General features: G+C 43.3%; 1 protein-coding gene across 3 annotated transcripts in view; it reads right to left on the bottom strand.

Annotated features, from left to right (window-relative positions):
- The window catches only part of KHDRBS3 (KH RNA binding domain containing, signal transduction associated 3), a 274683-nt gene that overhangs the window by 158673 nt on the left and 89539 nt on the right, over positions 1–26471 (bottom strand). For all 3 annotated transcript variants that reach the window (XR_011201007.1, XM_069220792.1, XM_069220794.1), the window contains exons 2-4: positions 20228–20343; positions 8109–8225; positions 7094–7240 (exon numbers count right to left, since the gene is read on the bottom strand). Coding sequence is in view for 2 of the 3 variants with exons in the window: in XM_069220792.1 (XP_069076893.1) it covers positions 7094–7240; positions 8109–8225; positions 20228–20343 (380 nt within the window). In the remaining variant the exon portion in view is untranslated. The remainder of the gene's footprint in view (positions 1–7093; positions 7241–8108; positions 8226–20227; positions 20344–26471) is intronic.

Here is a 26471-nt window from a genome sequence, read left to right as displayed (position 1 = left end):
ATTTGAAACGCGTCCCCCAACGCTCCCTGCATCGGATACTGGAGGCTGCAGAATAACGGACAATGCGCGTTCTCTCGAGTGGCAAACAGATCTACCCGAGGAAACCCCCCCCTCTGGAAGATTAAACGGACTTGATCTGGATGGAGACGCCACTCGTGGTCTGCCGAGAAATGGCGACTGAGACTGTCCACACGCACGTTCAAAACTCCGGCCAGATGGTTTGCTATCAAGCAAATCTGATGGTCCTTTGCCCAGGACCATAGTCGAAGAGCTTCTCTGCAAAGTAGGTACGACCCCACTCCTCCCTGCTTGTTTATGTACCACATCGTGGTAGTATTGTCCGTTAGGACCTGTACCGACTGACCACGAAGGGAAGGGAGGAAGGCCTTGAGAGCCAGACGTACAGCCCGTAACTCTAACAGATTGATGTGAAACATCTGTTCCTCTGGAGACCAAAGACCTTTGATCTCCAGATCCCCCAGATGAGCTCCCCACCCTAGAGTGGAAGCATCCGTTATGACTGTGGCCACTGGTGGCGACTGCTGGAACGGCTTTCCTTGTGAAAGATTGTTGCTTGCAATCCACCACTTCAAATCCACAGCAGCATCTCTGGAGATCTTGACAGTACCCTCTAGATCCCCTTTGTGCTGAGACCACTGCCTTCGGAGGCACCACTGAAGAGCCCTCATGTGCCAGCGAGCATGCTTGACCAACAGAATGCAGGAGGCAAACAGACCGAGCAGACGAAGGACCTTGAGGACTGGAACTACCGCTCCATTTCGAAACATTGGAACCAAATCCTGAATATCTTGAATCCGCTGAGGCGGAGGAAAGGCCCGACCCAATGTTGTATCCAGTACTGCCCCTATGAACAGGAGGCGCTGAGAGGGCTCTAGGTGAGATTTGGGCTCGTTCACCGAAAAACCCAGGTCGAACAACAACTGGGTTGTTGACTGCAGATGATGCGACACAAGCCCCGGGGACTTGGCTTTGATCAACCAGTCGTCCAAGTAAGGGAATACTGCTATCCCCTTCCTTCTGAGTTCTGCCGCAACCACCGACATCACCTTCGTGAAGACTCGAGGTGCTGAAGTAAGACCAAACGGAAGGACCGCAAACTGATAGTGCTGCGATCCCACCACAAACCGGAGATACTTCCTGTGTGACTTGAGTATCGGGATATGAAAGTAAGCATCCTGCAAGTCGACAGACACCATCCAGTCTTCCTTGTTCAACGCCAAAAGCACCTGTGCTAGGGTCAGCATCTTGAACTTTTCCTGCTTGAGGAACCAATTCAAGATCCTCAGGTCCAGAATTGGTCTCAAACGACCATCCTTCTTGGGAATCAGGAAATACCTTGAGTAACATCCTCGACCCCTTTCCTGCTCTGGGACCAACTCCACCGCGCCCTTTGAAAGGAGGACTTGTACCTCCTGTTCTAGCAACAGGAGGTGTTCTTCTGAACAATAAGAAGGGCGGGGCGGGATGAGGGGCGGGAACTCCTGAAAGGGAAGGGTGTAGCCTTTTCCCACAATACTGAGAACCCAAGTGTCTGTTGTAACAGTCTTCCATTTGGTGAGAAAATGCTGTAATCTTCCCCCTACAGGAGAGGAGTGAGTGGGAAATGGTGGAAGCCTAAGGCTGCTTCCCCTGCTGCACCCCGCCAGAGGATGAGGAAAAGGCAGAGTGCTGCTGAGAGGCTCCTCTGGTGCGGACCCTACCTCTCCCCCTAAAAGATCTATAGGGATGGGAAGAGGCAGGTTGCTGATATCTTCCCCGAAAGGAAGAGGAGGAAGAGCCACGCCCAAATCCACGAAACCTCCTGAAAAATCTGGAAGAGGCCGTGGAAGAAGGAGCTTGGAGCCCTAACGACTTAGCCGTGGCCCTGCTTTCCTTAAAACGTTCCAAGGCCGAATCAGCCTTGGCTCCAAACAGTTTGTCCCCATCAAACGGGAGATCCAACAATGTGGACTGTACATCCGCAGAAAAGCCCGAATTACGGAGCCAGGCCTGTCTCCTTGCCACCACAGTTGTGCCCATTGCTCTGGCTACCGAGTCGGTGGTATCCAGTCCCGTCTGGATAATCTGGGTCGCAGCAGCCTGGGCATTTGAAACAAGATCCAAAAGACCCTGGGGAAGCTCTGTAAACGATGAGGAAATGTCATCCATCAGAGCATGAATATACCTCCCCAGGATACAGGTTGCATTGGTGGCTTTTAACGCCAGACTGCAGGACGAAAAAATCTTCTTGGACTGCGCCTCTAGTTTCTTTGAATCTCTGTCCCCAGGCACCGTCGGGAAAGAACCAGGCGCTGACTTGGATGAACAGGAGGCCTGCACCACCAAGCTCTCCAGCGTAGGGTGCCTAGATAGAAAACCAGGGTCAGTCGGAGCCGCCCGATACCTCCTGGCCACGGCTCTGTGAACTGCTGGGGAAGATGCCGGCCTCTTCCATACCTCTAACACCGGATCCAGCAGAGCGTCATTAAATGGCAAAAGAGGCTCCGCCGCAGCTGAGGCCGGATGTAGCACCTCTGTTAAAAGGTTTTGTTTAGCCTCCACCACCGGCAAAGGCAGGTCCAAAAAACTAGCTGCCTTCCGTACCACTGCATGAAAGGAAGCAGCCTCCTCAGTATATTCTCCCGGGGACGAAAGATCCCACTCAGGGGAAGTGTCCAGCCCACTGGCCGACTCCAGACCACGCAGCCCATCACCCGAGTCCTCTAGTTCTCCTTCCTCCAGGGCTCGTTGGTACTCCTGCTCCTCTAATACACGGAGAGCACGTCTCCTCGAATGAAGTCGTTGTTCAATACGCGGAGTCGACAATGCCTCCGCCTAAGTCGAAGATCGGCACCGATCTTCAGAAGCCACCGACGCCGCGTCCGGCGCCACAGGTAACTTCGGCGCCGACGAAAGAGCAGCTGAAGCAGATGGACCCACCGGAGTCACAGGCCGAAATCCCGACGTCGACGGGATGGAAATCCCCGGGGCCAATCCTTCTGAAGCCACCGGAGCGGCCACCGGCGCCGACACTGGCGCCGAGCCCACGTTCCCAAAAGGGAGAAAGGGCATAAAGGGTGCCGGCCGAAGAGGCGCAGGATCACCCAAAGAAAAGGCCAAAGGCCCAGCCGGAGCACCCCCTGGAGCCATTTGTTGGAAGATGGCATACATCGCATTCAAGAATGCGGAACTATCGGCTCCAGGGGTGGGAAAAGCCGGATACTGAGGTGCCTGTCTCGGAGGCGACGCCGGCCTCGACGTCTGCGCCGGAGAAAACACCTGAGGCTCCAATACCTCAATCACCGACGCCTGTCCAGGTGAAGTTGGAGACGCCGGAGAGGGCAACGGCGTCGAAGGATGCGGCGTAACCGTGGGACTGATCTCCCATGTCCTTCGGCGCCGATCCGAAGACCTGGAACGAGTCTCCTTCGAATGACGCCGAGATTCTCTACGGCGCCGGGAGTCTCGATGACGTCGATGTCTTGGAGAAGAAGACTTCTTGTGATGCTTCTCCTTCGATTTTGCCATAAACAGCTTCGCCTCACGTTCCTTGAGGGCCTTTGGATTCATGTGCTGGCATGAATCACAAGTCGAGACGTCGTGGTCGGAGCTCAAACACCAAAGGCAATCGGAATGAGGATCCGTCACCGACATCTTGCCTCCACACTCACGACAAAGCTTGAATCCAGACTTTCTCTGCGACATTATTACCACAGCGAAAGACTACGCAGCAAAAATACACTGTAACCACAAAAGTAACAGTTGCTCCCTCGAAGATAACCGTTTCTAATGCACGGAAAAAAGGGAACGGACGTCCGCACGTCGTCGAGGACCTCTTATTGCCTGTATGACGTCAGACGGCGTCGCGTGGGCTAGAGTGACGTCCTCGTCGACGTGCAGAGACTAGTAAGAAGATTTCCGTCGAATGCTGGCGCCATGGGAGTATTCATTAGGTGAGGAATCCACAGGTAGTTGTATCCATCAGAAACAACACATCACCACGTAAATATAGCACAAATATTATTTCCACATACTAATACCTACACAAATCTGTTTTTGTAATACAGTGGTAAAAGGTGTTGGTACTGAGCATTACCTTACATATCACACAGGACTTTTAACACCCCAGCCAAACATGAAATCCGATCTAGCTCACAGACTAGAAAATGGCAAACCAACAAGGTTTGTAAAGCTGAAATCTATCATTAATGCATCTGTATGGGTGCTTTCAAAACGCAAGATCCAGTTACATGGTGTTCAGATATAAAACATGTAAATTGTGCCAACTTACATGTGTCAAAGGGTGAAATATATCAAGAAGTCCTGTTAAATGAAATGATGTAACAACTGACATTCTGGATAACGTTGCACAGTTTTTGAAAGTCACATTAATAACCCTAGCTAGAAACTAATAGGAATTTCTATATTGTAACATTTTACTAATTAATTCATATATAAATTTAGCAAGCTTACATTTTGTAATACAATTTCATAAGAGTGATTTTAGAGATGTCCATTCCTGCCTTTCCTAAAACTGATTTGAAAACAAGCCGCCCAGGGTGTCTCTATGCTGTGGCTTACTTCAAGTGTAACAGGTCAGAAGAGAAGTATAGACCATGGGCCAACGGTTAAAGTGGAGGAGGCTTTAAATATCACCTCTAAGAAATTGGATTACTGGTTGGGGGGATGAAACCCTACTCAAGTAGCGACCACAATCCTAGTCAGGGTGAAGACACAAGCAATCCGAAATTAACCTGTGCTCAGTCCTTTAGTAGCTCAGCACAAAGCAGCCAGGCTTAAGTTAGAGGAAATGTGTAAGGGAGTTGTGCAACACTTCAAACAAAAGTAAGAATGCACCACAAAAGGGATCCCACACCAATTTAAAAAACAGAGTAGATTTTAATAAATCCAACAAGACAGAATCAACAAAAACCCAAACAGTAGAACCTAGGATATGTATGTTTAAGGTTTTTAGTGAAAATAGAGCCAAAAAGCACAAAGAGCAGACTGTGGTATCTGGTCGAGTCGAACCATGACAAAATCACAAGTTCAGACTGACTGTGGTGGAGTGCGGGCCGGCTAGAGGGATCCCGCTGAACAGAGTACCTTAAATCCTGGTTGCACAGTATTGTGAGGTCCAGTGTTGAGGATGCTTTGAGCTGCAGAGATGATGTGTCAGTTCCAAGTAGTTGTGGAGCTGTGATGCGAGATCCTGTGCCATTGTTGAGAATCCCCTCGACGAGGGCTTGTGATGTAAAGTCAGTAACTGAGAATGCGTTGCACAGTCGAGGCAATGTGTCAGTTGCAAAGTGCTGTGAGGCTGTGATGTGAGCATCTGCACCATTGACGTGGATGTGATTGACAAGAGAATTTGTAATGTGAGGGCCTGCATCAGTGAAGATTCACACAGTGGTGGTTCCGATGCGGGCCACAAGGTTGATGTGGAGTTCTTGCACTGGGAGAATCCTAGCAGCAAAAGAGATGCGTTGTTTGTGCTCGAGGTTGAGCCGCATGTCAGAGGGGATGCATCGGTTCTGCTGGATCCACAGATGGGTTGCCAGTGCACCTTCAGGTCCACTTCTAAGGGTCCAGGTGTTAGTAACAAGAGACTAGCCCGTTGGAGTAACTCTGGTGTTCGGGGGTTCAGGGTACAGGTCTAGTCCTTCTCACCCAGGAAGGAGGACAGCAAGCAGCAGTTCAGCACAGCAGGCAACAGTTCTTCAGGGCAGCAGTCCAGCAGAGTGGAAGTCATTTCAGCAGCACAGCAGTCCTTTTTCCTGGCAGAGTATCCCTAGGTCCAGAGGAAAACTGAGGAGTTGGTGTCTGAGGTCCAATACTTATACCTAGTTCAGTCTTTGAAGAGGTTTCCATTTGAAGTTCATAGGTGTCCTTCCTTCCTGGCCTTGGCTCCAAACCAACTAAAGGGCAAGTGCAGCCCTTTGTGTGGAGGAACGACACAACAATTCCAACTGTAACTATGGCTGTGCCCAGCTCCTTCCTCCCATCCTGCCAGTCATGGCCCATCCAGGCACACCTGAGCTCTCTATTGTGTGTGGCTGTCTAGGAAGTATATACAAAGCCCAGCTTTCAACTACACCTAGTCATGTGACCCACAGACAGGAAGCAGGAGCTAAATGCATGAGGCAGGAAATGCAAACTTTAAAAATCTGACATCTTCAAAATTGTATTTAAAATTCAACTTCATGATAAGTTGGGATTTTAATTACAATTCCAAAGACACCAAACATGAACTTCCTACCTGTTCCCATTTGGAAATTACAGCTTATAAAATGTAATAAGGAAACTTCAATGTTATCCTATAGGGGAGGTAGGCTTTCATTATCAGGAAATGTAATGCTTAAAAGTACATGCTCAACTTTTTAAATACACTGTACCCTGCCCTCTGAGCTGTGCAGAGCCTACCCTAGGAGTGGCAACTATGTATTAAAAAGGAAGGTTTAGCCTGACAAAATGTTCATTTTGTCGGGTTGAACTGGCACTTTAAAACTGCACACACAGGCAGCAATGACAGGCCTGCGATGTGTAAAGGGCTACCTAAGTGGGTGGCACAATAAGTGCTGCAGGCCCACTTGTCGCATTTAATTTACAGGCACTGAGTAGAAGTAGTATCATTTTACTAGGGACTTATATGTAAATTAAATATAGCTACTAGAGATAAGCCAATGTTACCATACGTAAAGGAGTTATCACAAGCACCTCACTACAGGTTAGCACTGGTAAAGTGTTCTAAGGCCAGCAGCAAATATGAGATCAGTACAAATGGAGGAGAAAGGCAAAGGTTTGGGGGAAGACCAACCTAAGATTGGCAGGTCTAAAACCACCATTGGAAGTGTTAACACTGTTCTATCTCTGTTTTGGAGGAAATACCAACAGTGATTCCTTCTCTGGATTTAGCACCTCACCCAGAAATATAAGTACTTTAAATAATCACTAAACTCAAATCCATGTCTAAATATAAGTACTTTAAACACAACTCAAACCTATGCCTGTATTCTGCATGTAGACTCCTTCTCAGAATGCATATAAATCTAATCTTAAGATTGAAAACAATTACATGGAATTACATACTTACAGGAATAAGGAACTTTTTAATTTCATCTAGAGCGTGTCCCATTCTGGCATAAGCCTCTGCTGGGGGTGCAAATACTTCAATTAATACATGAAGATCATCATTTAAATGGAAGTATTTTGCTTCTCCACTTTTTCTTAATTCTTCTTCCTAAGAGAAGTAGAACACATGTATCTAAACAGAGGAACATGATAAACAAAGCTCAGCCTGGATACAACAGAAATTTTGAAATTGCTCTCAAATATTTAATTTCCATTAACGGGAGTCAGTCTGCTCCTTTTGATGCAGGTCTTTAATTAATAAAGGCTCTTTATGAATAATAGAAGAAAAAGTATTTTATTTACAGAAAATGCTGTAGCATGCTTTTAAAATTGAATACATTTCACATCTTTGCATGCCAGCTTCGAAAGAAGTATCCTTTTCTACAATAGGAATGGAAACTACTAGTATCTAACTACAAAACAAAATAAAGCATCTAACAGATGCTTCCTTCTTTCAAGTCACAGTTGTACTGAGCTGAAGTTCATATAGAGCTAAATCAGAATCATTCATACATGCACATTCAGTTTAAATGAACAATACAACCATAAATAAAATATTTGTATAACAAAGGGACCAAAGAGAATCAAAGATTAATGCTTCTTCAATTTAAATTGAAATCAAATTTGTGAGCTTAATTGCTGAGCGTCATAAATGCCTCAATTAAATACACTTACCTGTGATAGGTGAAAGCCTACATTCATTGCAATTATCAACATGTAAGAATATTAAACTACATCATGATTAGCTTCTTATTGCTGCTTGTGCACTAGAACTATTAGAATGGTGAATCAGAATTCAGAAGCAGGTATTAGGTAATAGAGAGTGAAATAAGCAGTGTTGCAAGTGATGGTGAAGAAATAGTGAAACAATTGAATCAATTAAAAGAGTAGTTGCCTTTAAACATATGTTGCTCCAGCAATATTGCTGGAAACAATGAAGGCACTATTAATGTACTATTGAAAATGGCTATATATACCTTTGCTTTATCTCTCATTGACCCTTTACCAAGAATGGACATTTTTGTTAGTGTGTCTTCCTGTAACCGCTTCAGCGAATTACCACGTGGGCCCAAAAGCTTACCAACAAAGTTGAACTAGGAGACAAAAAGAATATTTTATAGTTAGGGTCTTAAAGACATTCAACATATCAACCAAATATGTCATAATAACTGATGAGCATGTTCTTAAATAACAAAAATGGAAAGCAAAACATTAACAAAGTAGCATGAAGAGCCGTCAAATAGAAGATTTTGGCACACTGAGGATAAACAGTTTGTATCAAAAAGCAAAAATCGTTCTTAGAGTTTCATTTTGAAGTGTTTGAACACAAATCACAAATATAGTTCTGTACATCTTTAAATTGGCTTCTTTAAAGCTGATTCTTTTGGATTTCCGTACCTGTCTGTCCTAGAATTGACATACAAAAAAGCAAGGTGCAAAATGGGTCCCATTCTCCTGAACTATGATCACTGAAATGAACAAGATCGAAATGAGGAATACACTGTAAGCAGAACTCTTCATACTATTTGAGAAGCAAGTCATTGAGACAACCCGGTCTTTAGACTAAATTAGTTCTACTGTATTGGCACATAAGCCAAACAGTAAAATGTGGGCGTACATGATATACATGACCTGAAAGAATGCTTTTGGGAATTCCTCACCCACTGCAAAATATACACAAGATGTTATCCACATAGGAAGAATTACAGCTTTTGTCTTTACTATCCATCTGTTGAATGCTTATCACCAGATTATTTTGCATCCATATCAAGGTATTGAACAATGATTCCATTGTTTTCATTGTTTTCTATTGAGTAAGACATTTTTTACTTCACAAAATCATATCTTAAATTGTGTATGTTGGATTTTTGTCATTCTGGTCTTGTTTGATTTAGATAAATATTGGTTATTTTTCTAAACTGATGTGCTGTGGTGTCCGTTGTGTAGCATTTTCACTGTATTACTGTGTGTGCTGGTACAAATACTGTACACATTGCCTTTGAGATAAGCCTCACTGCTTGTGCCAAGCTACCAAGGGGGTTATCTTAAGTTTGTATCACCATTGCCCTGACTACAATGAGGGTCCCTGCTTGGACAGAGTGCAAACTGATTGCCACCCAGAAACCCCATATCTAACAGCAACCAATTCTGAATTTGATCTGGGCCTCTAACAGAAGCCTGTGCAGACCATTCGGTATGGGTGGGATGTGCCCAAACTTTTTTTTTTTGTCTGAGATTAGGAGAGGTGAGGAATGGAGAGCTATTTCCAGTGGGCAGAAAAAGTGTTGCTGGGAGTTCCTCGATCAATTCTGGAGATCACTACGATTTGGAATACCTTTCTGAGTTGGTCATTGGAGAGGAGATGTTTTAATGTTTCTAGTTGTCTTAGTTGGAAGTTTGCTATTTGGGCTAGATTCCACAAGTGAGGATCGAGGAAGAGTTAGCTGTCAATGAAGAATCCCAGGGACTTAACCATAGAAGCATGTGAGGGTGGGTATCCACAGTTTGTGAGTAGGAAGATTAGTTAGGGATCACATCTATTGGTTGTTTTGCCTGACAGGATTAGTAACTTCATTCTTTGGTGGTTCCGTTTCAAAAAGTTCACAGATGCCCATAATACTGTATCTAGTCTTTCTTGGAGTACAAGGAGATCTCTGTGAGATGAGATTTATTAGACAAATATGGGCATTGTCAGTATATTGATGAATTATTCTGGCAGTAGGCTTGGCAGTTCAACGTACAGGTTAAAGGACAGGAGAGAACAGATCCTTGGGGAACACCACATGTAATCTTTTACGTTCTGGAAATGCTGCAGCCTCCTTTGACTACATTACAGCAATCCTTGAGGAATGATTTGAATAATTTTAGAACTGTGTCTTTTATGCCCATCGTGAATTTGGGTTTTAGTAGTATTTTGTGGTCCTCTGTGTTGAATGCTGCAGATAGGTCAAGAAGAATTAAAAGGCATCATGTGGATGTTTTGCAAATCAGTCTGAATATTAGGCCCAGATCATCTCCCCTACATCACCATGGTTGACAGCGGTAATTAGATTCTTGTGGTAATACAGAATATTTGGTTTAAACTCAACAGATTGGTGTAGACCATAGCCAAACAACTCTGCTTTCATCTCATCAGTCCAGGAAATATTCCTGTGTGCATTTTTGCAAACCTAATCCATGCAGCAATGCTTTTTTTGTAGGAAGAAGGATTTTGCTCTTGGCTAGCTTTCAAGGAATGCTAATTTGTTCCTAGTGGTAGAAGCATGAATTCAGATGTTCACCTTATTGACAAAGACTTGTAAATCCCTTGATGTATCCCTGGGGTTCTTTGTGATGTCCACAAGTTTCTTGTGGTTTAATCTAATCTTGGGTTGAGTTTGCTGGGACTTCCATTCTTGGGTAGATTGTTGTCAGCCTTTTTTAAATGTCTCCAGTTGCTCACTGTGGAATGACGGATTACATTATGTTTGAAAGTGGCTTTATAACACTTTGTCAACCTGATTGTGAGCAATGATTGTTTTCTCTGAAACCATCACAGATATCTTTTGAATGAGGCATCATATATTATCACAGACATGAAGGTTCGAGAGGACATTTTCTGCTTTTTGATACAGCTGGTATCACGTGCATTTGTTTAGCAGCAACTGATTCTAATTATTTTTTTCTTGATATGGAGGCAATAAGTTTACATTTACTTTTACATACAGTGTGTCTTAATGTTGGCTGCCTTTTTTCTCTAAAAATTAGTAACAAAGTAATGTGTACAGCAAAGCCTAACATTAGATATATGCAACCTCATGGGGCAAATAACACATATGTAAATACATTGCGATGTACATGTGTGGTATTTGCTGTGTGGGGTTAAATCTACCTAATGTTAGGCTTTGGTCAGGATTAGATAAAAGTTAGATATGAATATTAGTATTTAAACATATGTAATGTTGAGTGTATTTTTTGGGGGGCTTTACTAGACTATGTCACAAACATACTGCAGGCCAAAACTAATCCAGCATACAAGGACATTTTATAGCACGACATTTAGCAATGGACGACTGACTGTTTTATAACAATGATAAATTAAGTAACACACACCGGGCTAAGCAAAGGCATTTTAACCCCAAACTGAAAAAGAATTTCAGCCTGAAACTAGGATGTTTTCTCACGCCCCTACTGTTAAACTTGTACCCAGACAGCAGATATTTATTACCAACTGGATAGGTTGGATGTCTTTGTGCCAGCCTTCTGAGGGTTTCCACTACATTATATGATTCATGCAGAATACATTGTTCTTCTGGGTCAGCCACTGATGTGCAAAGATTGACTGATGATCAGAAATAATAGAGTGTGAATAATCATGTATTTCTTTCATTATTGTGTTCAGTTATTTATATAGAAGTGAAATAGCATGGGGAATAAAACAGTGCAACAACCAATATGAGATGACATGAAGCAAGGAAGGTGGCATGTGGTTGTTTACTAAATTTACAGGAAAAGGGAAAAGAGGCAGAAGAGAAGATGAAGGGAGGATAGGTGCAAGCTGCCATAAACTGTAACCGGTTGCAAATGGGGTTTTAGAAAAGTATATAAGAATGTAGAATGAAGGGGACTTTTACAAAGTATACAGATGTACAGTGGAAATGATGTAAACTGATAATTTTCTTTTGTTTCATATAGACAACTGATACAAAAAAAATCACAAGAGCTGGAGGAATAGATAAGGTGCCTAAACAACAGATGGAAATGAAGAGCAGAGATTAGTGGGAGCTTGGGAGGTGAAATAAGAAAATGAGAAATTTCAGGTGGCCATATTATGTTAAGTGCCACAGCAACGCAAGTAGAAAGTGCATTAGCTTGCTGCATTGCCCTTTCAGTAATTCAGATCGCACCGGTACTCTGGCAAGAGTGTATGACGCCATGCTAATGACAGAAACACTCTGGCTCTGTCTGAAACTGTCAGTGCACCACCATAGGGGTCCCCTGCAAGGAGAAGAAAAGAGGTCAAGTGGATGCCAGAAATCTCTCTGCAGGTGGGGCAGTTATTCAGTGCACCCACTTGCAGGGGGATTTCTCTCCTCCTTTCAAAGGTTTGCATGGTGCCACCTGCACAGTGCCAACTAGACCAGCTGCTTCATTATGTCTGCCTTTCAATAGAGAGCTGCCTCCAAGGTAGGCAATAGTTCATGGATCTGTGTAACGGCCGAAGGCAATAAGGGGAAAATATTCGAGCCATAAGGGAAACATTTATTAGAGTGGCATGGCAGCTATTTGGAGGGCTCAAGTTGCAAATATTGTTGACAGTTAGAGTGGGAAGAGGCAAAAAAAATTAGGCCTGTCCTGGAAATACTAATGCAATGGAAGGCTATGCTCAGTTGGATTTTATGATCGACAATGTCAAATGAACCCGGAGATCTAGGAAATCAAGAATGCTGCTATCACTTTGTCCTTTATTTAGAAGTATATATTCTAGGCTTGGAGAGCAGCAGATTCAGGCCTGCAGTGCAAGCAGAAGCCAGATTAGCAAATTTGGAGGAGATTGGATTGGTCTGTGTCGGATTGTTGTTCAAGGATGCTGCTTTTCAAGGAATTTGATCAAGCACATTAGGCAAGTGATACAGCAATAATTAGCTAGCTCACATGGGTCAAGGTTTAGTTTAACGTTTGCGTTTAAAGGTTGGATTCAAGTTGTAAAGAGTCTTTTTCTATTTATTTGGACAATCAAATTGTATTTCTTGCTCTGTAATCAGGTTCCTCAGGTTCACACCTGGGTTACTAAGAACGTAGGTTCTTAAGGATTAGGATGAGACATTTTCAAATAAAATATTGAGACTGGTCTTTTGTGAGGTATATTTAAGATGCTCATAGTGTTTCTGAGGGCTCTACAGAGCTGCTGTTGTTGGATGCTTGTAAGAATAGTTTAGATGTATAGATATCAATTGTTTTTATTACTGAATATGCGAATGAACTATGTGGTTCTGCTTCTAATGTTACATGGTACTACTGATGTTTTTTACCTTTTGTATTTTTTGATCAGAGGCATTGATTTTAGTTAACAATTGTTCATGTTTCTGTTTTGTATACTGTATGTGTTTTAAACTGGAGTTATACTATAAAGGTGTTACTCAGTATGTATTGTCAACTTCGAGCTGATGTCTTTAATGTAAGAGTTCTCAAAGACTTGAGACATTGCAATTTGACTTTGACAATTATATCTGCACAAAGCGAAAACAACATAATTTGTAGCAGGTGCTAGAGTAAACCCATTCACAAATATTTTAATGTCAAATCAAATGAGCATTCTTAACCCCCAGGGTGCCTGGGGCAAGCTGGTCTCGTCCGCGGCCACAGTTGCTGTGTGCCGAGGATGAGACCAGCTTATCCTGCACCCGGCCCACGGGGGGGAGCGTGGGCGTCTCACCCACACCTCCTGCCACACCCCTCACCCTCCCCAGTGACGTCAGATAATGTCAGTACGCAATCGCACGCTGACCTCATCAGAGGTTGCCTCCCATCACCCTGATTTCTCTTCTCATCAGGAGGTGGGGGCAGGCAGAGGCATGAATGGAAAGGAAAGGACTTTCCTACCTTTCATGCCTCTGTGAGCATTTCTGCAGCCTGATCATGAAGCGATCGGGCTGCAGAAATGCCCACTAGACACCAGGGATTTGTGTTTTTGTTTGTTTATGTGTGAATTATGCAGGAGCCGCTCCCCAGGGGGAAATTTATCATTAGACCTTTTCTGTCACCCCCCCCGGGGGCAGATCGGCCTATTTTAGCTAGACCGATCTGATGCCAGGGATATTTTTTGGGGGGGAGTGCCCCTTAGGCAAGGGTCGCACACCTGGGGGGCAAATAATTTTTAGGCCAATCTGCCCCAAGGGTGGCATAAACTATTAGATGCCAGGGATTTTTTTAATGTCAGTTACACGCAACGGGAGCTACCCCTTAGGCAAGGGTCGCTCCCCTTGGGGGAAATGTATTTTAGTCCATTTCTGCCCCCCTTGGGAGCAGATCAGCATATTTCTATTAGGCCCATCTGCCCTGAGGAGGGGCAGAAACCACTTAGGCAACAGGGATTTGTGTGTGTGTGTTTTGTTTGGGGGACTGCTCCTTGGGCATTGGTCGCTTCCCATTGTGGCACATTACTAATGGCCATTTCTGCCCCCCCCCCCCGGGGGCAGACAGGCCTACTTGTGGAAAACCCATCTGCCCTCAAGGGGGGGAAGAAAGCCCAGCGGAGACCAGAGAAGATTTCTTTAAAAAAAAAAAGAGGGTGGGGGAAATAAATGGAGACAAAGTTGTTCTGCTCACCAGTGGGCAGATGGGGCAGTTACTTCAGATCCATTCCCTGGGGGGGGGCAGAAAGCCTACTAGAAGCCAAGGAATTTTTTTTTAAATAGTGGGGGGGGGGCACCAACCAGTATGGGCATAGTTATGCCCCCACCCCAACTGAAGGGGGTAACAGTCTTTCAGCTCTCCCCCCACACACTAAAGCATCTTATCACATGGCAAGCAAGGGGACATTTGATTATTTTGGGTTTTGGTTTTACATTCAGGGTAAGAAAACACTGGGGGATCCACGCAAGTCACACCTCCCTGGGCTCCCTCTGGTGTTTAGTTTTCCGAAATGTTTGGGTTTGGTAGGTTTCCCTAGATTGCTGCTAAGCCCAGGACCAAAAACGCAGGTGACCCCCAACCCCGCAAAAACAGGTAGTTTTGTATTTGATCATTTTGATGTATCCACATAATGTTTTGGGGCATTTCCTTTCACGGGCACTAGGCCTACCCACACAAGTGAGGTACCATTTTTATCGGGAGACCTGGGGGAACGCTCGGTAGAAGCAAGTTTGTGGCTCCCCTCAGATTCCAGAACTTTGCAGCACCGAAATGTGAGGAAAAAGTGTTTTTTTGCCAAATTTTGAGGTTTGCTAAGGCTTCTGGGTAACGGAACCTGGGGAGAGTGCCACAAGTTACCCCATCCTGGGTTCCCTAAGGTGTCTAGTTTTTAGAAATGTATAGGATTACTGTGTTTCCCTAGGTGCCAGCTGAGCTAGAGGCCAAAATTCACAGATAGACACTTTGCAAAAAACAGGCCCGTTTTCTTTAGGAAAATGTGTTGTGTCCACGTTGTGTTTTGGGGCATTTCCTGTTGTGGGCACTAGGCCTACCCACACAAGTGAGGTACTATTTTTATCTGGAGACCTGGGGGATGCTGGGTGGAAGTTTGTGACTCCTCTTAGATTCCAGACGTTTCTGTCACCGAAATGTAAGGGAAAAGTGTTTTTTCTTTGCCAAATCTTGAGGTTTGCAAAGGATTTTGGGTAACAGAACCTGGTGAGAGCCCCACAGGTCACCCCATCCTGGATTCCCCTAGGTGTCTAGTTTTTAAAAATGCACACATTTGGTAGGTTTCCCTAGGTGCCAGCTGAGCGAGAGGCCAAAATCCATAGATAGGCACTTTCCAAAAAACACATCAGATTTAAATTTACAAATGTGATGTATCCATGTCACGTTTCCTGTTGCGGGCATTAGGCCTACCCACGTAAGTGAGGAACCATTTTTATCTGGAGACTTGGGGGAACACAGAATAGAAGAACAAGTGTTATTGCCCCTTGTCTTTCTCTACATTTTTTTCCTTCCAAATGTAAGACAGTGTGTAAAAAAGACGTCTATTTGAGAAATGCCCTGCAATTCACATGCTAGTATGGGGCCCCTGGAATTCAGAGATGTGCAAATAACCACTTCTTCTCAACACCTTATCTTGTGCCCATTTTGGAAGTACAAAGATTTCCTTGATACCTATTTTTCACTCTTTATGTTTCACCAAATGTATTGCTGTATACCCAATTTACAATGAAAACCCATTGCAAGGTGCAGCTCCTTTTTTGGCTCTGGGTACCTTGGGTTCTTGATGAACCTACAAGCCTTATGTATCCCCACAACCATAAGAGTCCAGCAGACATAACAGTATATTGCTTTTGAAAATCTGACATTACAGGACAAAGTTACAGAGTAAAATGTGGAGAGAAATTGCTGTTTTTTTTTACCTCAAATTCAATATTTATTTATTCCAGCTGTTGTTTTCTGTATGAAATCCTTGTAGGGTCCACACAAATGACCCCTTGCTGAATTCAGAATTTTGTCTACTTTTCAGAAATGTTTAGCTGTCCAGGATTCGGCATTGGTTTCACACCCATTTCTGTCACTAACTTGAAGGAAGCTAAAAGCCCAAAAATTGTAAAAATGGGGTATGTCCCAGTAAAATGCCAAAATGTGTTGAAAAATGTGGTTTTCTTATTCAAGTCTGCCTGTTCCTGAAAGCTAGGAAGATGGATTATAGCACTGCAAACCTTTGTTGATGCCATTTTCAGGGGAAAAAAACACAAGCCTTTTCTGCAGCCCTTTTTCACATTTAAAAAAAAATAAAATTTTTGCTGTATTTTGGCTAATTTCTTGGTCACCGCCAGGGGAACCCATAAACTCTGTATACCTCTAGAATCCCTAGGACGTTGGAAAAAAAAGGACGCAAATTTGGTGTGGGTGACTAATGTGGACAAAAAGTTATGAGGCCTAGGCGCGAACTGCCCCAAATAGCCAAAAAAAGGCCTGGCACCTATGGGGGAAAAGGCCTGGCACCGAAGGGGTTAAAGCGTTTGTCATTCTTAGTGAAACTGTAACAGTATTTATTTGCCATCTTAGCTCTACAAGAATGGAAGCCTTATAGTAGCAACAGCATTTAAAGAGGTTTAATGGAGAGGTGGGTCAATAATTTCAGCCATGCCATTATTTAATAAATATACTTCTACATTTTCGCCGACCAGATAGTCTGAAATACAGTTAAGCCAGCTTTTAGGATGTCATTTCGTATACATCTCCAATGTACTTATGAAGGTAAAGTAGCTCATTTACAGTAAGCCGCGCTGAAATCAAACTACATCAAAATAACATCTAGAATTTCTTACCTCTACCATCATTCAACTACTTAATACAATTCCAGAAGTATCAGCTTAAATATATTCTCACTGAAATCTGATTCGAAAACTGGCACCATGACAACTAGAACTGCTTAAAATATTGATATGCCTGAGCTCATAAGACATTAAATAATCTTCTGATGGAGGAAGAAAACTAAAAATCCATCTGAAATCTTCAAAAGATTTTTCCACTATGCCACTCAATTTGCACTAAAAGTCCTGAACAATGTTTTTTTTTTTACAACAGCATTTATAAGAACATAAAATGGCTTTCTGCAGTACTCTTTAACATACTTTTAATGAGCATTTGTGAATTGGCCTCAATGCATGTATATTAAGAATAAAATGAGAATAATCAGGATCTATTAATTCAGTTAGTATAAATAGAAAGGTATGTGGTGTTTTGAACTTTCACTAAAGAGCAGCTGGATGTATCAGGGCTGATTCCAAAGACACATAAGACTACATAAAGAAGTACTTATGAAGTACTACTTCCCATAGTCATGGTTTTATGAATCACCCTCTTCTCCCAATGTTTATGTAGTTCATCTCTTAGCCCTGTGAAACTAAGAAGTGGTAGTATCTCCAGAAAAGAGAACACTGGGGGCCATATTTACATTAATTCAAGCAACGCAGCAAGCCAACTTGTGTGAAACATTGCTCTGTGTGAAAGGGGAAGATCAGGAACATGCTGTTTTTAACACTGTGTGTTGCATTTATCTCCTTTTCTAGGGTTGGCACACTTTTGGCTGCCTAGCTCCAAACCAAGAATCCTTGCACTATGTTGCAAGGGTGCCTGCACTGTAGACAGTATTATTTTTGTCTTGGAAGGGACACTTTCTTGCACAAAAACAATCCTCAGAGGCATTTCCTCTTTCAGTGTGTGCAGAAGAATGAAAAAACAAGGAGAAATAAACACATTTCCTCGTGTTACATCTCCAATCGGGAGGCGTTGGATTTTGACACATTCCCAGGTCTACCAATAATGATAAATCTGGGACTATGCCAAAATCCATGAGTGGATGCATGGGAACACACATGCTCCACCATGTAACATCTCTCTGGGACAGAGTAACGCAAGACAGCAATCTGTGATGTCTTGCATTACTCCACATTTACCAAGTCATGCAGGCCTACACAAAGTGGCCTTGCCTGGCTTGGTAAATATCATTCAAGGTTTTTCATCACCCTTGCACCCCCTTGATAATTACGCCCCTGATTTTCCTAATTCAAAGACTGCAAGAGTACTTAAGAACACAATAAACAAAAATAATGACAAATTCTTGGAGCCATGATTTTACCTACCACAGGGGGTCATTACAAGCTGTAACCGCCATGCGGCCGCCAATGCGGCCGCATTCCTGCGGTGCCCATTACAACATCCCAGCTGGGCCGGCGGGCACAAACCTAGTTTACGGCCGCCGGCCCAGCGGGGATGCGGCCACAACATAGGAGCCGGCTCCTAATGGAGCCGGCGGTGTTGCAGCCGTGCAACGGGTGCAGTTGCACCCATCGCGCTTTTCACTGTCTGCTATGCAGACAGTGAAAAGCTGCACGGGCCCTGTTAGGGGGCCCCTGCACTGCCCATGCCAGTGGCATGGGCAGTGCAGGGCCCCACAGGGGCCCCAGGACTCCCCTTACCGCCAGCCTCTTCGTGGCGGTGCAAACCGCCAGAAACAGGCTGGCGGTAGGGGGGTCATAATCCCCAGGGCAGCACTGCTTGCAGCGCTGCCCTGGTGGATTATCACCGCCGGGGCTAAAACGGCGGGAAACCGCAGTCGTAATACGGGTCTCCGTACCGCCAGCCTGTTGGCGGTACGGACGCCACATTACCCCTGGCGGTCGGAGACCGCCAGGGTCATAATGACCCCCTCAGTCTTTTGAACTGTATAAACTGACACATCAACAGATACAGCCACATCTTTTATTTAAATGAAATTTACCTTTTCTAAGCTAAACACTATCGGCAATATTCTTAACGCATTTTATGTTTGAAAATTCACTAATATAAGCAAAGGAGGTGCTTGGCACAATTTGCATTGCATTTTAGCAATTAGCACCCCATAATTACAAATTAAGCAGGCCCATACATCAATTTCAAACATTTCAATTTATGTTATCTACAATAACAAAATATTGTGCCATGTACTACTATTGTTGTTTATACGGTGTGTATGTATGAAATGCTACATCTGCTAAATAAGTAAATAAGTACAAAAAATGACCAAAAAATAGGGCCTGCCCTCATAGCTATGCATGAAAAGGGAAGGTAATATTTTTAGACAATTTGAAACTGACAATAATTAATTAACAAGCAGGCATTGCATTAGAGTTTTTTTCACTATCAGGACATGTAAACGTTTTAAAAGTGCATGCCCTACTTTTTAAATACATTGCATCCTGCCCTGCAAGCTGAAGGGGTGACTTCTATCTATTAAAAAGGAAGGTTTGGGCCTAGCAAACGGTTTATTTTGCCAAGTCAAAATGGCAGTTTAAAACTGCACAAACAGGCAGCAATGGCAGGTCTGAGGAATGTTAAAAGGGCTACCTAAGTGGGTGGCACAATAAGTGCTGCAGGCCCACTTGTGGCATTTCATTTATGGGCCCTGTGGACATGTAGTAACACCTTACTTAGAACTTATAAGTACAATAACTATGCCAACTGGGGGTATGTCAATGTTACCATGTTTTAAGGAGTGAGCACATGCCCTTTAGCACTGGTTAGCAGTGGTAAATTGCAGGAGTCCTAAGACCAGCAAAGAGGGAATCAGCAAAACATAGAAAAGGAAGGCAAAAAGTTTGGGCAAAGACCACCCTAAGGCTGACAGTAGGATTGGAAGTGGCAACAAGAAAATGGGTGGCTTGTGCCTTGGGGAAGGGCAAACTATACATATGGTGGCCCTTAACTGTCCGTTTTTGCTTAATTTGACTGTGGAACCACAAAAATGTGCTGCCTACTTTACCTGAATGTGTCTTTCAACTCTAAATTTGTCTTCTGAGTAACTGTAACATAACAAAACCATTGTGTTTATGTACTGGAACTGCTTATTTTGAAAATTGCTGTGTTACACTTTCAAGTCTAGCCTGTGTCATTAGAATAAATGATAATCCTTAAGCAGACATACCTTAGGAAACTGTTTTACAGGAATTAACACTTTCTGCCCCAGCTTCATGTTTTTGTTAACCACCACATCAATATACACGTCTTCATTTTCTTCTCCTTTTTGGATGGTTTCAATTTCTGAAAGAATTGTACACAAGATTAATGAAGGGATTTTCATATAGAACGTTACATAGTTTTACTCACAACATACGTAGTTTGTAAGTCAACACATTAAAACAAACAAATGCCGGTTCACATGTATTAAAAATACTGTGCAAAACTAGACAAGGAAGACAGACCTTCATTTTCAGCAATACTTAGTCACAGATTTCACAAAGCTTTAAAAAAAAGTGATGCATTTTGAAAAATAAATAATAAATACTCACAGATTTGATAGCGTTGACCTCACTCATCAAAGGTAAAGACAGTACAATATTGAACCTTAGGGAAATGCATGAGTCCAGGGGATCTAATTGCAATCAGGGGCAACTCCTCCATAAGGGTGGAGGAGTGTCACCCCCCCCCCCCCCCACCACAGCAGCAGCTGCAAAACCTTTCAAAGAAAAGGATAATAAACTATGTTTATTATCCTTTTCTTTGAAAGGGGTGGGGCCTCAGGGGTGCCGTGCACTGAGAGGGAGTGCACAGCACTCCCTCTCACTGCACATGTAGGGCCCCTAGTCTGTCTGGGAGCGCCCGGGCTGGGTGCTCCCAGCCAATCCTGACACTGCTTTGAGCAGCGTCAGGATTGGCTGCAGGGCAGGCTGGGAGCCTGTGCCTGCAGCATCTGGAGGAAGGCAAGGAGAGGAGAGGAGATGAGCAGCTTGTCGTGTGGTGCAGGAGCAGAGGTAAGTTTTTTTCAAATTTAATTTAATTTTATTGTTAATTCATCCCCTGCCAATATCCCCCTCACCCCACCCGAGCACTGCCCACCCCCAGGAATCTCCGCGAGCCACAACTGATTGCAATGGGCATTACAACCTCAAAACCAAATACTCCTTTGAAATCTCAGGCTATGTTGGATTAAATGAGCTTCCATCAGTAATAATGTATCTGCTTTACAGATTCTTCTTTCATCTAAACCAACAAAGACACACTGAGTTGATCCGGGGTCGTAAGTGGTTTGTCCTTTTATGCATAATACACATACAACATCCAAAAACAGAAATGCAAGTCCACCTGACATTTGCTTATTGATCGGTGTTTTACCGTCCAGCAGTTGACGTGACAAGGCTCAACTGTACGTAGGAAACAACTTCAAACCCTGCCACTTAAGAAGTGAAAACCTAAAGAGCAGGATGTATGCAATAGTCAGGGGCTTATTTAGAGTTTGGCAGATGCAGCAGAAATATTGGCCACGTGTACACCCTAAATTAGTACAACAGGTAATTCTTGGCATGTGTCCTGCACTTGCTACACAGCATGAGCTGATGTGTTCACTGGCGCTACATCAAGGCATTCAAGAACACGCTCAGATATCATGAACTGCTGGGCCATCTGATGAGAGCAAGAAACTGGCCAAGGCCACTTAATAAATAGTTAACATTAACAGTTGAGTAAGATGTAAAGCAATCTATTACAAATATATATATATGAAAAGCTGCACTTCTGAATTAGCACGTGTGATAAACCCTAGGTCTGATGGAATATGCCCAGCGAGTTCTACTTTAAAAACGTTTCCTTTTTATTTTTTGATGGTGCTTTGGCTGAACTCTTGGCATGAAAGTTACTTCCACCTTTATGGGCATCTCAGGAGTGAAAATACGGGAAGCGATATTTGGCCCTACCAGTATTTGTAAACATAACCTTTCAATTCAGTCACAACCTCCTTCCAAAAGGCCAATCGGAAAGGTTGGGTTTATGGGACTAAAGAATACTACTGCACAAGTTATGTTGTATTAAAACGTCTTATAGAATACTTGAATGACACAAGGCCTTTCGACGCTGATTTGACAGAGGAATGGGCTTTCTTATCCGATTGTTTCGAAAGCTATGTCCTCGTCTGCTTTTGACGAGCTTGCGGTTTTCCAGAGCACAGAACGTCACTCAGTATGTAACAAGGGAGCATGTTGAACCTGTAAATCAAAAAGAGGTCTTTAGAGGCTGAGGGCAGTGCGTACTTGGATCATATCTCTGAAATCAACTAGTCAGTAAATAAGCAGCTATTGAACAAATTGACTTTTGGACTCTCTACAAAACTATGCGTTGAATGATCAAAAGTCTATGCTGCTTAACAAGGACTGGAGAAATATATCACCTCTGTTGCAGGCATACAAAACCAAACTCTTTTGCTCAGTGTCACTTGCTAAAGTGATTTCATGTCCAAATACCAACTACAAGAAGTATTGGCATAGCCAATAGGTCTAGATTTTGGGATCCTACAAGTATATAGCCTTAGTTATTGGCTTCGCCAGTGTCTTTAAGGTATGATGTAGAGCAGCATGCGTGTTTTGCAGCATGTTAAAAAGCTACAGTCCAGCAGAAAAAAAAATGTGAAAATCTACATTTCAAAAAATCGCAAGTGAAACCAATATGTGCAGGAAAAGAATATTTTAAGATGCGGAGAATTTTAAGAGCAACAGTATCCCTTAAGAGTTCACAACGTGGAGCTCATACCTGAATTTGTAACAATCTGTCCAATAAACAAAAAAAAGTAGCCAGCAAAAGAGCAAAAGAGTGACTCTCTTCGTGAGAGATTTATTGTGCCTTTCTCAACAATGACTGTTGATGAGCCAGCAAGAACAGGCAGAAGCAGCAGAGCACCAAACAAAGGAGGGCGCAAACAGACTAAAGCAACTGAATATCTATCTATTGATGCAGGTTAATACTGAATGGAGATAGGGAGGATACAAGAAGGGCGTGAACAGCGTGACATTTGCGTGATGTTAAAATGGCCCATGTCTGCCGAAAGCCTTGCTGATGTGTAGAGATAGATGCAAAGTTGTATGTTTCTCTCCTCCGTAATGAGTACTAATAAAAAAAAAAAACATGAAATGACGGCCATGAATTGGGTGCAAGTGTGCACCGTATAGATAAAAGGTAGGCGCGGCCAGGCTGGAATATAAAGAGCGGCTGTGAAGCAGGCGCCTTGCTGTTTGCTGAATCGGAGTTTGGAGCGAATGGAAAGATTGAGCACTTGCATGCAGTGCTCTTGGCCAAAGAAAAAAGTAGTCCCTTTACAGTTACAATAATGGGACAAGTGGAAGGGTACCAGTACTATGGCGCTGCTCCATGGGAGTAAACAATTGACCAAAAGGTGGGACAAGGAGCAAACATTAACCACTCACAAGCACGCAATTTTAACGAACACTAAAACAAACAAATGAGAAGCAGGGTCATGGCTTTATGCCCACAGAGATATATACTAAAGTACACACAATGTTGTACGCTTTAACCTCGACCTAAAAATGTTATTCTTCTTACTATAAAGAAATTTACTTTGAGAGGTCAACACTTAAACCGATTAAGATGTTCTAACTTCTCATAGGGTAAGAATACAAATACAAAGAATACATATTGCAAGAGTGTTACATAGGGATGGGGAATTCCAAAGGAAGAAGTCCTAATGCATTCTGCGTATGACAAACTCCGGATTTAAGAGTTTTTCCTGAAAACAAAATGCTGAAGGGGCAAAAGAGGGCATGAAACAGGCGCCTACTGTAAAAACGTCAGTGCTTTTAATTAATCTGTTGTAGCAGCAGCTCCAGGGACTGCTCAGAGGGCCCCGTTTACCTTTCAGAGGTCTTTCAATATTACCTATTGTTCCAACTGACCTGGCAGGCCGCAAGCCATACTGTAAATGACTTTGTTAGTATATTTTTACTCCAAGAGACATCCTGTATGTAATTCAGAAAGGAATTGTGGACTGTCTTTATAGTACAGGAGGGTAAAATTAGTAACCAGTGAAAGGGGTATCTGGTGTAGCAGAGATCTAACCGAACACATATTGGTATTGAAGTGCTGAGAGACCTGAAAGGTTCTGCAGCAGAGAAAGCCCACTATCACATCAAGAAAATCCCAGTTAATTGCTGGAATACCTGTAGAGTTTGCGGAGACCCCATACACATGGTGTTAAGTGTGCTGGTAGTCTCGAGTCAGAAACTAGAAGGAAAACATACTTGTAAACCTGTTTTTACTGCTTTTCCCAGCCCTTGTAAATGTGAGTTCCCAAGTTTGAAAAAATCCCAGCCATAACAATCAGGAAAGGCACAACTTTCTAATAGAGAAGAGCTATGTCACTCTGAGGACTTTTTTCTCAATAAAGCGTGTTCAGAAATAATTTTTATCGTGGTTATTCAAGTTTCACAATGTCTTATCAGAAGCAGCATCCTTGTCTGAACCAACAGACTGATCAGAAGTCTCATAAACCTTGGTTTACTAACGTTCCAACATGAATCTAATCTTATGCACTCACGGGTCAGACACACTTGGTTGCCAGCGTCTGTCTCAATGTCCACAAGGCTATGTTTTTATGTTGCTCCAGATTTTGTTCACACCCACTGATTGCTGATGAAATCTCACTTTCCATTGTTTCATTTGGAATGATTAGGGTCACATTATTGTGTGCGATATATTTTTACCTTTTTATTCTGACTAGGTGTGGGCATTCAAGGTGTGTGTCTTCAATTATGATACTCTTCCTCTGCATGTCTCTTTAACAAAATATTTCATTAGCATTTCTCTAGACTAGAGGTTGACTTACTACTTAGAACGAGCTATGAAAGATGACCTAGGGATAACAAAATGGGAATGCTGTTATAGCCTTCCAGAAACTTCTGTTCTGGTAGTGTGTGAGATCCAGTCATTAAACACAATACCCCTCTATAAACTGTGTACGCCACTACTATTTTATGGATATTACTTGCTCATATCACTAACTATTCTAAAACAAACAAATGTATTTTCCTTAAACATTGATAGTACAATCAGTCTCTGTTAGACCTGACAGCCTTAGGGTGGTCACCCCTAACTTTTTGCCTGCCTCCCTCCACTTTCTATATGGTCTTTCTCTTAAAACATGGTGACATTGGTTCATACCCAATTGGCTTATTTAATCTACATGTAAGCCCCAGTAAAGTGCACTACATGTGCCCAGGGCCTGTAGATGAAATGCTACTAGTGGGCCTGCAGCACTGATTGTGCCACCCACATACGTAGCCCCTTAACCATGCCTCAGGCCTGCCATTGCGAGGCCTGTGTGTGCAGTTTCACTGCCAATCCAACTTGGCATTTCAAAGTACCTGCCAAGCCTTAAACTCCCCTTTTTCTACATATAAGTCACCCCTAAGGTAGGCACTAGGAAACCCATAGGGCAGGGTGCTATGTAGATAAAAGGCAGGACATATACCTGTGTAGTTTATATGTCCTGGTAGTGTAGAACTCCTAAATCTGTTTTACACTGCTGTGAGGCCTGCTCTTTTCATAGGACAGCATTAGGGCTACCCTCATATACTGTTTGAGTGGTAGATTCATTCTGATCTGAAAGGAGTAACAAGGTCATATTTAGTATGGTCAGAATGGTAATACAAAATCCTGCTGACTGGTGAGGTTGGATTTAATATTACTATTAGAAAGTGAGCATTTCTCCTCACTTAAATCCTTCTGTGCCTTACAATCCACATCGGGCTGGGTTACTTGAAAGCTTCCTTGTGCATTTCACTCAGACAACCCCAAACACAGGATGCTCAGTCACACCTGCACACACCTGCATACCGAATGGGTCTTCCTGGGCTGGGAGGGTGGAGTGCCTGACACGTACATGCCAAAGAACAGTGGCCTGCCCTCACACAATGGACTGCCAAACCCCCTACTGGGACCCCGGCAGACACAATGGAACTGAAAGGGGACCTTGTGCACTTCTAAGCCACTCTTTGAAGTCTCCCACCACTTCAAAGGCACATTTGAGTATTTAAACAGGGCCTCTGACCCTACCAACTCAAACACTTCTGGACAAGATACCACTGGTGAAGAAACTCTGAACAAGACTCTGCAACCTGCCAAGAGGAACTTCCTGGCTGCCCAAAGGACTCACCTGACTGCTTTTCTGCAAAGGACTGCAGCCCTGCTGTTGTCCTGCTGCCCTCTGACTCTGCTGAGAAGTGCTCTTCAAGGGCTTGGATAGAGCTTGCCTCCTGTTCCTTGAAGTCTCAGGGCCAAAAAGACTTCATCCTGCAAAACACTTCTTGTGTGGTGAAAATACGACGCACATCCTGCCAGAAATGATGCACAGTCTGCATCGTGATGAGAAAATCACAGCACGCCGAACC

The sequence above is a fragment of the Pleurodeles waltl genome, chromosome 2_2 (genome assembly GCF_031143425.1).
Source record: "Pleurodeles waltl isolate 20211129_DDA chromosome 2_2, aPleWal1.hap1.20221129, whole genome shotgun sequence".
NCBI lineage: Eukaryota > Metazoa > Chordata > Amphibia > Caudata > Salamandridae > Pleurodeles > Pleurodeles waltl.
This window is presented reverse-complemented; position numbering and strand designations above follow the sequence as displayed.